At 34.7% G+C, this 15,818-nt stretch overlaps 1 protein-coding gene across 1 annotated transcript; it reads right to left on the bottom strand.

The window, feature by feature from the left end:
• Positions 1-482: 482 nt before the first annotated feature.
• Positions 483-15,674, bottom strand: LOC137406413 (ADP-ribosylation factor 6). The gene is made up of 5 exons (XM_068092991.1): positions 15,467-15,674; positions 9,048-9,145; positions 5,701-5,804; positions 4,298-4,496; positions 483-1,143 (listed from the first exon to the last, which is right to left on the bottom strand). The coding sequence occupies exons 2-5, from the start codon at positions 9,127-9,129 to the stop codon at positions 1,001-1,003; spliced, it is 528 nt and encodes a 175-aa protein (XP_067949092.1). The 5' UTR covers positions 9,130-9,145; positions 15,467-15,674; the 3' UTR covers positions 483-1,000.
• Positions 15,675-15,818: the final 144 nt, after the last annotated feature.

The raw sequence follows: 15,818 nt of genomic DNA on the forward strand, positions 1-15,818 counted from the left end.
GCAAAATACACACTTGTGTCAGCCATACATACTTGTGTTTCGATTGTTGAAGTTTTCACATGGCAAAAGCATTACTAATGTACAGAATTGGATCCACCTCAGATTTTTTGCTTGACGGAGCATAAATATTTGCTACCAGTTGGGATACACATTACATTGACGCTGACAAAATTGGAAAACACAAACTATTGAAGAATCGAACAACAAAATGCAGCAGTTTTTTGCATACAGGTAACAATTACTTACTGATTGCCTTTAAAAAGAATCCTATACATAATCACATTAACGCTGAACAAATTGTACAGGCCTAGCCTACCAAAAAACTTGGCGTTAGATCGCTAGTCATTCTCCCATACACCCATTGGGCACATTAGCACCCCATTAGCACTGAGAACTCATTATAACACAGTGAATCATCCTTTATCCATGATGTGACTAATAATGATGACTAGGATAGCATTAAGTGATTTGTATCAGTAGTATTAGCTAAGAAAGAAACTGTATTATTACATACTATCAATGACTTGGTACCAATCATTGATAATAAGAGCAGGAATAACAAGTCGTACCATTGATTCTTACTATTGGAAAACAGATGAAAAATATTATAGAATGACAAGTAGTTAACAATTGACCTAGAATAGTTCACTAGGACCTTTGGAATCTCAAGACATCGGCCTGGCCTAGATAGCGAATGACAGAGTACTCAGTAACGACATGGGCACAATACACGACTTTCGAGAAAAACAGAGTTTTAGACAGACAATAGAAATGTGTTTTAGCCGCATCGGTTGCCCAATTATATTATTTTAGAAAGTTCCTCATATTTATGGAAAAATAGCGAGCAATTTGTGATATATTACGTGCAATAAATGTATTCTCCATTAAAAATGTAAACTGCATGTTTCCTCTGAATATCTCCTTTGTCAATCACAGTGCTGCTGCCACAATTCGAATGCATGTAGTGCACCATGGCCAGTGGCATAGAGGCAACAAATGCTCATGATTTACAATTTGAACTAAGCCATGCAAGGCCCTCATAAAGTCCATCTCCTGACACAGCGCAGGACGGCTGTACATACCAATTCTTGTCTCTCAAACGTGTCAGCCCTAATTTTTCTTGTATTTCGTGAGGCTTCATTGCTGTAAAAACGAAATTGTATGTCAATTAAATGGAACCGATAATAAGCCGCTGAATTATTATTAGTACTCAGAAGCCATAGCAACTGAAGCTAGTGAAGTTCACAAATCTTGGCTGAAGCAACAGAGGTTTACAATGGTTTAAAAAGGTTTACAAATAAATCCGAGTTTGGAAAATCACACTGTGTAAGCTATTACATTCAATTTTGACCTAGCTTGTAGGCACTCAGATCGAACATGACAATAAACATATTACATCATTTACTACTACAAAATGCAGAGGAAGGTGAATATTTAATTCGTTAGTGATACGTTTGTTGTCCAACCAGATTTGAGGTTTGGTTACGCCTAGCTGAACCAAACTAAGCAAAACTGGCTGCCTTTTTCAACCATAGTTTTTGACATCAAAAGCTCTGCTTTAGTTAATATGTGGTCACACCTTTAAAAATCTTGTAATATTGAAAAAATTGAATTTGTAACAGAGCTAATGACAAAAATTACTTCTGTTCCATGCATCTACTCTGATTGATCATCTGCTAATGGATCTGCCGGTGATGATTAATGTGAATCAGTTCCCCTTAAAGAGTTGTCTTTTCTTAACCAAGAACAATTTTTTAGAGACGGACTTACTAATACTGTAAAGTTAGCAATTTTTAGAACAATTAAGGTTGAAATTAGAACCACAGAGAACCACGTACCACTGAAGAAGCCTCTTGTTATACTGTTCAATTTTCAGATTTGTGCAATGATATACCAATAGCCGGATTTTTGACCCTTTGAACCCTAACGGCTGGTTTTCCGACATTGCGTAGGGTGTCAAAAAACCTAACAGCCGGAAAACCGGCATTCACATGGCTCGTTTACAAAAGCTGTTACCAAGTAATAGCGTAAACCAATTGAATTAATTCTTGCAAAGGATGTTAGACCAGAAATTTCCCTTCCATTTGTACCAGTTTTCAAATATCTATATCTACTTCCTTCGTTATAATAAAAAATTCTATTAGAACGATATCGCGAAAAATTCGATACAACTCGTTCGTTGGTAGGTAATAACTGATTGTGATACAAATGAAGAGTTCTCTTATACTAACTATAATTTTCCAGTATATTTTGAGTCATGAAATTATGATTAACATGTGCTTGATGAATATGATACTACTGCAAACATTTTTATGATTTTTTTTTTAAAACGTACCAACTTTTATAGTTCCAGCCCGAATAATGGTGAAATATTGTTTTTTTCTGTTTGATGAGATTTGCTGTGGGTTGCCCAACTATTTTACTAGTGTTTTACCAAATATCATTGTATTATGAGCACATTTAGATATCTTTAATAAAGGTTTAAAAACTTTGGATTGCTGGACAAATTGCCGAGGGTTACTGACCCGCATTGACGAGAACGGCAAGGGTTCAAAGAATTAACAATAATAAATATGTGACTCTCTCATTTAGCATGCATTAGTTTATCATCATGAAAAAAGATGACAATCAAATACGAAACACTTTAAAACCATGTTACTTTCAGGTGTTTGTGACACATTTTTCTTAAATAAATGATGAAACAAAGATTAACTAAAACAGTCAAAAGGTGCACCTTTTGGCACTATGAGGCCAGTGAGCAGTGTTATCTTGTAGGGCCTCAAGCACTAGTATGGACTAACCACAAATCAGCCTAACAACGCTTAAACTGGGTTATCAGGCTGGCCTAGTATCATTGAAAATGCCCTCTGTATTGCTACAATAATATGAACTTTACAACTATTGGTCTCGATCGACGAATTGATCTTGTTGTTTCGCATTTGGTAGCACACTTCCTAAAACTATCGTTCATTAACATAAACACCAAAAATTTACAAAATTGATCAATAACATAACTGTTTCTAGTTTCCAAAAAAATTATATGACATAAGTGTATGAAACACAATCACGCACAGCCTTAGCTCAACAATCCCTTTTATTTGTTTTCGTATTCTGACCAAAAGAAGCAAAATAAAAATAATAATATGGAATGATAAATCTAAAGGTGGTAAAGACACAGGATAATTCTAGCAAAGCATTAGACTCTTCGACAAGCCTGACAACATCTGCAACAGATTTAATATATAGTCAAACATGAATAACTCGCCCTCGGATAGCTCGAACACATGGTTAACTCAAACGGTTTCTTTGGTCCGTTCCCACATAATGATAAATTGCTTTAGATAACTCGACCTCAACTCTGTTAACTCGAACATTTTTTTGCCCAATTGATACCGAAACGGTTGTTATCGCTTTAAAAAATCACTTTATTCCAAGCCATAGAGGTAAACCTCAACTTTTCGTAATTCATAGGCGTCGTTATTACCACCATCGGCAAAATACTTTTGTCAACAACTTTTCTTGAGGTCTGGTGAAATTTTATTTTTACTAAACATCCGCCTAGCGATGGCCCTTCGGAAGCAAGGAAATGTGAGGTAACCTTCGCATAAACTTCAAGAAAAATCGGCAAAATTGATCTTGGTTAAAACGCTCAAAAGAAAAAGATGTCTTTTCCTCTGAGCATTTCAACAACGATCAAGTTTTGCCAATTTTAATCTAAAAACGTCCTGGCAATAACATCACATCAAACAACAAACCAATCTCAAGTGATAGAAAAATCTCTATACTTTTTGATAAAAAAGTTTTAAACTTTACATTAGAAGCATTTAATTTGAAACAAGCCATTTATGCTTTTGATTTATATTATAGTTTGTATATGTACATGTATCTACTAATAAAAAATAAATACATGGACTTGTGAGAGTGCTCTGATAACTTGAAGGCTCTGATAACTCGAAAACTTTCGCTAGGTCCCGTGAAGTTCGAGTTATCCATGTTTGACTGTATTTTGACAAACATTTTGGTAATATTTTTTTCAAGTTGTCCAACTAAAAGTATTCAGCTATTCCGATTAATTTTTTTGTGTGCATTCGTGCTAGAGACATTCACATCCTATGTATTCGTGCTAGAGACATTCACATCCTATGTTTAGCTTGGTTTTATCAAGTGCCTCAGAATCACGCTCAAATTGTCTTGGAAGAAGCTATGAAGCAAACACAAACCATCAGAACAATTGACATACGAGATTTGTGATGCTAGGACTAGAAAACTAGGCATAAATGTCTGGCAGTCAACTTACCTTGAGGGAGGTCTTGTTTGTTTGCAAAGATGAGGATAACTGCATCTCTCATCTCTCTGTCATTTATTATTTTATGTAATTCTTGCTTGGCTTCATCTATTCTATCTCTATCTGCACAGTCTACGACAAATATTAGACCTTGTGTTCCTGTGTAGTAATGCCGCCATAATGGTCGAATCTTATCCTGCCCACCTACATCCTGTGTAGTAATAAATATATGCATCAGTGAGTGTGACTCGCAAAAAGCAGGCTACAATAAAAGTGAATGGCATGAGACGTGTGAAAGGAGTTACCAAAGCAGGATAGATAAGACATGGTGCACTTCACTATCAGCATCAGTATCAGCAGATCAACGATAATATGGAACAGCCATGCCTGTCTAAGGTTATCATGTAAATTATACAGTTGAGGATTCACCTGTTACTAAATTATCATCGGTGCAAATCTGAATCTTAGACCTTGTTAAACAGATCATAGAGTTGAAACAGCACTTTAGCTCCTAGGTAGGTATTTGGCTATGATAACTCTTTGGTGAGGCCATTCAAGTGTTGTTATATTAATGCTACTTGATAACACAGGACAGTAACAAGTTCACTAAGAAGTTTGGCAATTATCGACACAAAAACACACAAGCGGCCATAACAAGTTCAACAAATGAGTTCTTGTAAGTGAATGATTCCCGAAACAATAATGCCAATTCCAAAATGCTTCAAACGCAATGGCAACATCAATTATGTAAATTACTACGTTAAAACAATTACTATGACAGACATACAATATAATAACCATGACTCTTATTTTAAACTCCGACTTTGCACGTCAACATTCCGAAAAATAATGATGATGCAACCAAATGTGCAAATATTTTCAAGACAACACAGCAGCTTTTCAACATACTTTGTCAAATACAGTGGAACCTCGGTTCTCAAATGCTTCAGTTTTCGACCAATTCGGTTTTCGATCCAAAAAAATTGAGATTTTTATGTCTCGGATCTCGAACATAAATTCGGTTCTCGACCAAACAGGAGCATGCGGATTAGAATTAAACTTTCAGAACAGCTTCGGAAACAGCATAAAAACATAGTTAAGAAAAGGAGAAGCAAGCTACGCTTCTTCATAAATTCTTTACAAAAAGGAAGAAACTATCCGGGACGACGTCCCTCTACTGAAGATATTTGCGCAAGACAGTATAGGCTGTTTAATATACAGTACAGGACTCAATTCACAATGTCCGAACTTTCTCCATGTCCGGACATGGTCTAGTCTGTTGAAGTACAAACAAAGGAGGGTCGATAGTACATTATTGCTCAATCATAACTGCTTTTCAAACCGAGGCCCATCACAACTGTAAACATCACAAGACAGTTGTTCATCCTACTTGTCAAAGAACTAAAGATACTTACCCAAACATTGAATTTGACCCGCTTATGTGAGACAGTTTCCACATTGAATCCTACAGTTGGTATAGTCGTTACAGACTGCCCCAGCTTTAGTTTATACAATACAGCTGGATAGAATAGTTAAGAATATAGCACAGTAACAATTACAAGCCACATATAGTCAGTCAATGGCCTGTATGAGACTGAGCAATGTGGATGCCAACAAGACAAATGACCTAACTGTCAATTTCATGATGAAAAGTATCAAGCTGAGCTGGAAGAGATCAAACGTAAGGTTGAGCAAGGAATAGATAGGACGATGGCCGTGATAACAGAACAATTAAAGATGATTTACAGTTACCGTATTTTCCGGACTATTAGCCCCTACTTTTTTCAGCTGTTTTGAGCCATGCGGCTTATTTAGAGGCCGTGGCTATTCTGTAGTTTTTTCTTTTACCGCTGGGGGCGCACTAACCGGAATTAGAATCAAAACTAAAGAAAAGTTAAGCCAAAAAGCAGACGTTGCTGTTTTATTCAGCTAGCAAATAAAACACAGACAAAAATTACCGACTATTAATTATTTTCAAGTTCCTACCCCATCATTATGGAACCCAAACAAAGAAGTTCGTATGAAACAAGTTTTAAGCTGAAAGACATCGATCTTGCTATCCAAGAAGGAAACTGCGCGGCTGCACGCAACATGATTAGTGTGATGCGAGTGAAGTGAAGTCAAGTAAAAACTGATTATTTTCTATTGCTTCTGTTCCGTTTTAACCAGCAAAGTTGCTGCCGTGTTAAAAAGCACTGTTATGAGTTCTGCGACCTACACAAAAGGTGCGGACTATGTGTTTTATTATCCTTTTTTTTTTAAATAGAGCAGATGCGGCTTATATAGGGAAGCGGCTAATAGTCCGGAAAATACGGTACATTTAACTATTCCTAAGAGTTCATCTTTCAATCTACTTTATCAATGCATACTGAATAGATAGGAAGATGGTGTCGATAACAGTACAATTAGAGAGAGAGAGAAAGAGCTACGTAAAGCTGCTCCTATGCCAGGGGTGTCCAAACTTTTTGCAAAAGGGGGCCAGATTCGTTGTGTTAAAAATTTAGGGGGCCAACCTTGGCGGACATTTTTTACATATAACAATTAATTTAAATATATTTTACCGAGCCAATCTGTGTTCCATAATCAATTTTTTTATTTTAATTTCAACAATCTTAAGCATGTGTTTTGGTTCGTTTGAAACATGCATATCAAAATTGCATTGACATTATAATTGAAATTTAATAATCACCTGACTTCACTTTTTTAACTCTAACTTTTTTGCAACAGTTGATCAGAAGTAATTGTACTCTTGGGTACAAATTACATTTGAAACAAAACAATATCTCACCATGGCAGTTTGGTATTTATAGAACTTTTAAACGCAGTTAGAGAAAAATGAACAAGTAATAGGCCTATTAACAAGTGCAGGGCTCATTTAAAATATGCCAGTAACTATAAATGTTGATTAGATTTTTAAATGTTTAACACGTAGGTAACAGCGCTTCTGCCCAATTTATTAACCCTTTGAACCTTGGTCGTTCTTAGTTAGTGCTTGTCAGTAACCCTAAGCAATCTGTCCAACGATCCGAAGTTCTTAAACTTTTATTAAATATAAAATAACATGCTCATAATACAATGATATTTGGTAAAACATTAGTAAAAAAGTCGAGCAACCCACAACAAATTCCATCAAACAGAAAAAAACAATGCGCCACTATTATTCGGTTCAAAACTATAAAGTTTGTACGATTTTAAAAAACTCGTAAAACCATTTACAGTAGCATCATATCCATTGAGCACATGTTCATCATCTTTTCATGATACAAAATATATTGGGAACTTATAGTTTGCATCATAAAATTCTTTATTTGCATCACAATCATTTATGACCTATTAACAAACATGTCGTATCAATTTTTTCGCGATACCGTTCTAATAAAATTGGTTATTAAATCGAAGGAAGTAAAGATATTTGAAAACTGTTACAGATGGATGAGACACTTCTGGTAAACATCCTGTGCAAGAATTAATCTGATTGGTTTACGCTGTTACTTAAAAACTGCTTTTGTAAACAAAGCCATGTGAATGCTAGAATTCGGGATTAGGGATTTTGACACACCTTACGCAATGCTGGAAAATCGCCGTTAAGGTTCGAAGAGATAATTTTACAGGCGGGCCAGACATTATCGATTTTATGACAGAGGCTGCGAACCGGATGAAAATTGACCACTGGCTGCATTCGGCCCGCGGGCCGAACTTTCGACATGTCTGTCCTACGCTCAATCTAGCAGAGGGTTCAAGGTAGCAGATGCCTATAATACAATTTTTTGGTAGCAACAGAACGCAGAGATTATTCCCTTTTATGTACGTGTTGGGGTAATACTTATTTCTAAATCATTTATTGAATTATTTATCTTTTTTACAAAAAAAACCCGATTGCTTAATGGAGTTTTGGTTTGATTTTTTTTTATTCTTTTGTTGTATTATTTATACATTTTACTTATATGAAGCATTCACCAATTAAAGGGACTACAAAAGGGCTTGAACAATTCCTAGAGTACTGTAAGGTGAAAGGCACTGTTTTGTTTGCCCATGGTCATAGCTATAAATTAGAATCTCACATGCGATTTTAAGACCGCAGTTGAATGAATCATCAACACTTTGTGATAACAATAACATTTGCGCAACAATTCGTATTGCTATATTTTGCTAAAGAAAAAACTACGTGCTAACATTACCAACCAACCAACTACATAACTATTTTACGTTAATGATATAGTTTCACAACTATAAAATACAGGGATTTAATTACTGAAACTTTCCCCAGACAGTTCCAATTTATAGTGGCTTTCATATATCTGTTACAAGTGGTAATATCTTTGCCCATATACAAATAACTGTTTGCATGAAGTCGTGTTATTACTGTCATTCAAAAACAAATATTACATGAAATTAGCTAGCCTGCATTAGAAAAGAATAAAATGGAATCGAGATTGTTACAATCAGCTATTTTAGCCAACCATGGAAGCACAGTTTTATCACTACTGATGTTGCCCAAAGTTTCGTTTCAGAATGATGAATCGACAATGTGTTACCGACACATTGCCATTGGGTTGGCTATATAAAGGATAGGTTTTGATGGTGTGACTAGCCAGACTTTACACACACAACAAATGATTTCTACACGATTATGTAAACACGCAAGGAATATACAGGATATTTATGAACCCTTTGTTTTCCAAAGCATCATTTTGTGTGAAGTGATTTATATTATGTCATGCGTTGTTAGTTGTAGCATGCCATCATCAGCCATAAAGGATACTAGTCTTTCCTGCCGCGTCCAGCCCGAGCATAAGTATCCTCATCTCATTGTTTCCAAATAGTTTGGACATGTACTTCCCCATTCTTTGTCAGTGTTATCTAAGGAACAAAACACTGTACAATGAGAACTGAGCGATGGAGATTCCGGACATTCAGCTACCATAGATATCTGGACGACTTAAGGTGCACAAATCAGCACATTTTCGATAGAGCTAACTAGGAAAATCGTACATGATAGGAGCAGCTCCTGAATTTTAAATAAGATGGATGAATAATACTGGACAATTTTAGTAGTCAAGGGTCACTTCAAATCACTTTAAAACTCAAATTCTTGAAAAATAGATGTAAAATTCGAGCAAATGGTTGAATCTACACCCGAAACAATTTTCAATACATAACACTTGACGTTTTACTAATCAGAATAAATGTACACAGTTCTTCTTAATATACAGCGGAACCTCGGTTCTCAAACGCTTCGGTTCTCGACCAACTCAGTTTTCTACCAAAAAATTAAAATTTTTCTCGTCTCGGATCTCGACCAAACCGGAGCATGCGCATTTGAATTGAACGTTTGGAATAGCTCCGGAAACAGCATGTTTAGATGTTTAATGACGTTGTTATGAGCCACTTTCTGAAGGTTCTCAAATAAAGGGAGAAGTTTCGCGTCATAAATTATTTACAAAAAGGAGCCATCTGGGAGGACGTCGCCTTTACCGAAGAGATTTTATAGGGACACAACTCCTTCAGTCGAGTTACACTACGTTGTTTTAGAGCAGGATTCTTCTTTAAAGATGTGAAGTAAACGTGCCATTGCTGTTTCTATTTTTTTTCACACAATTTTTGATGTAACTGATCTGTTGCATGTTTTGCTGTTTCATTATCAATTTCTGCGATTTTTTGTATTGTATCGTAACCTTTACTGTTTTCGATGTTTTAAGAGCAAAGCATACTAAATAATTACTTTTTGCTTTTTTTTATTATCATCATAGATAGAAAATATTTTATTAAAATGAAACGCAATCGATATCTACCCGTTTTTATTTATAGTACGCAGTATACAGTAGTTTATGGTGTAAAATGTTAAAAAATTATTTACCGAAGTTATTAAATCGACTTGGAACGAATTAAAACTTGCATACATTAACTCTAATGGGAAAACTTGTTTCAGATGTCAAACAACACGGTTTCCAAACAACCTTCTGGAATGAATTGTGTTGGAGATCCGAGGTTCCACTGTAGTTTGGTTTGACGATGTTTGATAATATTAGAAGTGCTTTGTACATTGTTTTCATTTATCTCGAGAAGACTTATGCGAGTGATAGTAGCGGTGAAAAGGCAATGCCTTAAATAAAAATTAAAGCATAAATTTTAAGAAAAACATGAGTACTTAACAAGTGCTTGACGTAATTTTCAGTCAAACTAGGACGTAAATACTAAAACCACTTTCAAATTGGGAACTGAGTAGTCATACCTTGACATACGAGCTTAATAAGTTCTGGGACTATGCTCGCATGTCAATTTACTCGGGTCTCAGGGCACTATTTCCTATATAAAATAACTAAATACAGATTAATCCTTTACCATACCATAAAAATCCGCATAAAACAGGGTATTACGGTAGAAAAACGTGTTTTAATTGTAATTCAGTACATAAGCTAACGAAGTAACAAATACCTATCAACCAGTTAAATTCTGCAATAAAATATAACATTACTATGTACACTATTGTAAGTTTTCATCTTCAAGATCAAGATAAACGCAGTGTTTAACTGCAGTCTGAGAGAGACTTGAAGACAATGCATTCGGTACACTAAACTTTTGTAACACTTTTTGTAACACATTTTCTTATGTGTTGGGGCACTCGTATGTACTCACGCAGGAGTGTTGCAAGTTGGCATAAAACATCGATTCGCTCAGTTCAAACCTAATTATACAATTAAAAATAAAATATTTATGTAAACAAACCCAGATGGTCGCTTATAAACCAAAACTTTAAAATTCTTTTTAAAACACTTCACACACTGTTCACTGTCAAACTTGGCACGAAACATTAAAAAATTCTACCCTTTGAGAACTGATTCTCGAAATTTGCATGTAGCACAAAAGAGTTTTGGACTGACAAAAATGTATACGTAAAACACGTATCATTAAAATGAATTTGCACATAAAATACTGGCATAAATGCATACTAATATTGGCGAATAAGCGATTAATCTTTTCTATATGGGTCCCCACAATATTGGGTTGTCCATTTGTGCCCTCCAGACAAATCCAAAGTGTTGGGTTTAGATAGACCTTTTGGAAACCATTTTAATTATTTACAAATTTGTATTATAGCAACCAATTTTCAGCTCGGTAAACACAATAGTCTGTACTATTATTATAAAGCTATTCTTTGTGATTAGCAGGCAGGCAAGTGGTGGACATCTGCAAAAGTTAATTTTCCTTTCCGTGAAAACTGTTCAGAATAGCCAAAAAGCAATAACTCCGCTAAAAAATTGTGATTGTGGCTGATATCGACTGGTTTAGCAGTAAGGATTTGAGGTTAGAAGACAGTGAAGATGAAATTGTAAGCTCAGAAAAAGGTAAAGTGAGTGAAAGTGGGACTGAAACTGGTAGCGGCAGCACAGAAGCTAACGATGCCAAGTAAATTTATTCAAGTGCCTATATTTTGGTTTCTGGAAGCATTGTAAACATAGTTTGTATACATCAGGTGCTTTAGTATATTTATTTTGAGCATTTAAAATTTTTGTATGTAGCACACAGTCTGATAATCCTAAGGCCATTATCTAAACTGGGCTTGCGATGAAAAGAAGCTCATAACTCAACTTCTATTGCGCATAAAAGTTATTCGATGCTACAAACTTTAACAAACATCAATAAGTCCAATGAACTTTCACACAACATTGTCAAATATATTGGTGAAACCCAAAAGTGCAATCAAATTTGGCAAATTGTTTTAATAGTTCCAACTAATTGCAGCTCAGATCATATGATCCTCAAATGTTAGCTGGAAGCAAAATATATCAGCTTAAAGAGAATCTTTTTCAGCTTTCCAATACATCTTTATTCAGTAGACTGCTACAAATTGGAAGTAATATATATTGCAGTTTTTTGCAAAAATGTCCGCGATACAAATTGCGCTGTCAAATTACATCGTCCTTAAAGCATTTTCGAAGCCAAGCATGCGCAGTTGTAAAGATTAAATTCTAGTTGCCACATTTATGATTATTACCATAAATGACTATTATTATAATTATGGTCCATTTGATACCTTTATTTAAAGTAAATGTTATAGGCTATCTTTAATTACAATGCGCCCTCGAGTTACGATGACCTGTTATATGATTAATTTTGCCCTATGATACAGAACACGATTTTTTGCCCTTTCTATAGGAACTATTTTTCGCAATGCGATATCAACAAAAATTTCGCTTGAAATCCATATTTGTAAATCAAGGATTTACAAATATGGATTTCAAGCGATGAGTGATGACGCCGGAACAACAAATACGCCAATATGTTACTCGCCGAAATCCCCCACACAACACATGAAAGAAATACGATGCTCGATCTCTCTCAGTTCGGCGTTCCTCATTATTGTCAAAATGAAACCAGAAACAGATATAAGAGATAAAATTTGAAGTTCAGTAAAATAGTTAAAAATACATACTGAAACTTAGTGTCAAGTATGTGTTTAGTAAGCTAAATTCATTTAAAAGCTAAACTCAATGTTTATGTTATACGTCTGCCTCGACGGTAAGAACTCCCTATGGTACGTACTGCGCGTAGTACTTTGTGACGTTACATTTTATTGCAGATCATAACCACTTAATACTCCAAAGTTACTGTAGGTAACTATATTTACCAAGGTTAACATAATTTTGTTACTCATTTTTAGCTTTTACAGGACATATATAAAATTTTGATGATTTTTAGCAGGGAATGTTTGCATTAAATATCCACTATGGGTTTCTATACCTCTCTATTTGAAATTTTTGCTTGTGTAAACACTGGAACGAATTAAAATCGTATGATGAGGGCACACTTTATACGATTTATAACATTTTTAGAACCAATTTGCCAAAAGCCCCAATATTGACTGACCAACTCCACTGAACAGAAAGGTATTACTGCTCAACTGTTTGAACTGATACTAGAATTAACTTGCTAAGTATGTGTGACCATTCCCATACATGTATGGCAAAGTTCGATTTGTGGTTTAGACAATCTTTAATAACTAAACTTGTAATGCGCCTAACAACTACCAATAATGATGTTGTTAAGTAAACACACGGAGAAAAAAACAGTTTCAACTTTAAGGCAGAGTGAAATGTTTTCGGCGTAAAAAGCTACATGTAGACGGTACTCTATTATTGTTTATGTGCTAAAAAATCACCTATGTTCAAAGCTTAACCCAGATGCTGCGGCTTTTAAATAAAAATACTGTATGGAAAATGGGCTGTGCAAAAACTTTACTTTCCACATAATCCATTCAGTAATCAAGAAAAGTAGTTGCGGTCACAAAGGTTGCTACAACTCGACTACAAATTTGAGAATATAAATCTCTTAAAAATGTAAGTTCTAACAGTTTTAAAGAACATAAGCATCATAGTAACAGCATTTGTCAGTTACAATGTTGAATGAATACAATATTCTTTTGAATGCAGTCAAACCTCAACTTATGATCACTTTAACATAGAAATTTTTTGATACGCAATGCAATCATTCAATAAATATTTGACTCAACATCCAACGTGATTTTTAACATTTGATGTCATATGCTTATCAAAACATTACAGCTTTGCAAATCAGTATGCATGCATGCAAATTTCTTTGGCATATTATGGTCCTGCGCTGTGCAAATAATAATAAACAGTGCTCTATACCTTCCCTTATGTTGCAAAACCATGTTTCGTAAAAGGGCTAGTGTAAGAGATGGTGATAAAAAAGGCATCGCTTTTCATGAAATTAAAGCAGGAAATCGCAACAAAAAACATAAGCCAACATTTTCGAATAAATAATTTAAAACCACCCAGCAAGTAACACGTGGAAGAAAATTAGGATGCGAAGAAAAAGAGGCCAGAGACTAGTTAAAGTGGAGCTGGACGTGAGAATTGAAGATAAAATGCAAAAACTTCAAATATAGAAGTAAAATAAATAACTAGATTGTGTTAATCTAATGTTAAACTTGTTCTGTATCTCTATCGCCAGCTCTGCCTATTCACCATCTGTTTCTTACAGCACCATGCATCTAGCATATATACGAAGCAGCAACAAAAACCACATTTTGTTATTACTTTGTAAGTCTAGTTTTTTGCATATAACTCAATTTTTTTACATTCGGTTTTTACAGTTTTAAACACTGTATTTCTCTAATGCTACAAATAATTAAAAGGCATCTTAAATGTTTCCAGTTGTGAAACAAATTATATGAAATTCAGCACACCCTTAAGAAAATATTTGCTCCAATAAAGGATAGTTTTGACTTTTAACACAAAATAACTATTTTGAGGGTTGGCTAGAATTGCATGAATTTACAAGTTACTCTAAAAGGTGTTTTCTCTGCCCCAAAACTCGAAGCATAACTATAAAATATTACCCATCTCTTTTACACTTAACTCAACAAATGATTAGGTCTTTAGTTTAGTCCATGCACGTTTAATGTTGATGTTAATTTATTGTTCTGGATTTTTATATAAATGTGAAACGCTTCAAACATATTTTTGTAAAAAATGATTTTGAAATATTGTTATTGAATTTGATTACTAAATTATTGAACAACCGATATTGCCTTTGTGAGCAAGATATGTTGAAGGTAAATTGCTGTGAATTTCTCAGTTTTTAAAGCTTAACTTTCAAACTCAGTGGTTACAAGCTTTTGAATCAAAACTACTGGCTACATTTCAGAAAAGCTTTATAAAATGAAACAATGGCATGTGCTATGACGTTACCTGCAAAACTTTAAAAACGACTAACGTTTTAGCAACTCAAGTTTGAATTTAATGACATATGTTGTGAAATTGCCAAAATATCCTTTTAGTAAGCTGTTGGGATTTACGTTATAAAAAGCAATTTTTGAGTTTGCCTTGATCCTCTGTGTCTCACGAAGTGTGTGGCAGTATCCAAATTGAAAGTTTGTCAAAAAACTACTAATAATGATTCTCACAAATACTACATTTACTGTGACAGATACGTCTACTCCGACTGCCTTCATAATCGGTTTTGATGGCAGACAATGTTTTAGGTGAATGAAAGAAACTACGGTATACTTGTAAGCTAATTAGATTCTTCTCAACAATATCAACTATGCTAAAAAGTTTATACATCGTAAGATAAACAGGACTATTAGCGTGCTACATAATTAATTTTATGTTAATTTGCAATATATTACGATGATGTGTAGATGGTAAAACCTACCACAAATAAGCGTTCTTGTTCACGTATAACGACAACGTCGTATATTACGCCTTATGCACCAACGCGTGCATGTAACAGTTTAAGCGTTTTTTTACACAATAATAAATTATGAAAAATCCGTCATTGGCTTTTAGTAACTTATTTGAACCAAACAACCGGTTTCGATTGAGGCCACTTCCTGCGAACGAACGACCATAGACCTATTGACTACCTTATGCACCCGCGACGCAAACATACTCGTAAGCTCATACTCATTAATCTGTCATCGCATTAATTCTTTGTTATAATAGTGCATCTGTTTATATGGCAAATTTGGGTTTTTTATTTTACAGATTAAATTTTATTTCCAAAA

This window comes from Watersipora subatra, chromosome 1, assembly GCF_963576615.1.
Source record: "Watersipora subatra chromosome 1, tzWatSuba1.1, whole genome shotgun sequence".
Classification (NCBI taxonomy): Eukaryota; Metazoa; Bryozoa; class Gymnolaemata; order Cheilostomatida; family Watersiporidae; genus Watersipora; species Watersipora subatra.

What these genes read in the sequence shown, in the direction of transcription:
- LOC137406413 (XM_068092991.1), bottom strand. Translation starts at nt 9,129, where the DNA reads ATGGGGAAGTACATGTCCAAACTATTTGGAAACAATGAGATGAGGATA. An exon ending in GGACGCGGCAGGAAAGACTA is followed by an intron (nt 5,805 to 9,047) that starts GTATCCTTTATG and finishes TATTCTATCCAG; the next exon opens with CTGTATTGTATAAACTAAAG. An exon ending in CAAACAAGACCTCCCTCAAG is followed by an intron (nt 1,144 to 4,297) that starts GTAAGTTGACTG and finishes TCGTTTTTACAG; the next exon opens with CAATGAAGCCTCACGAAATA.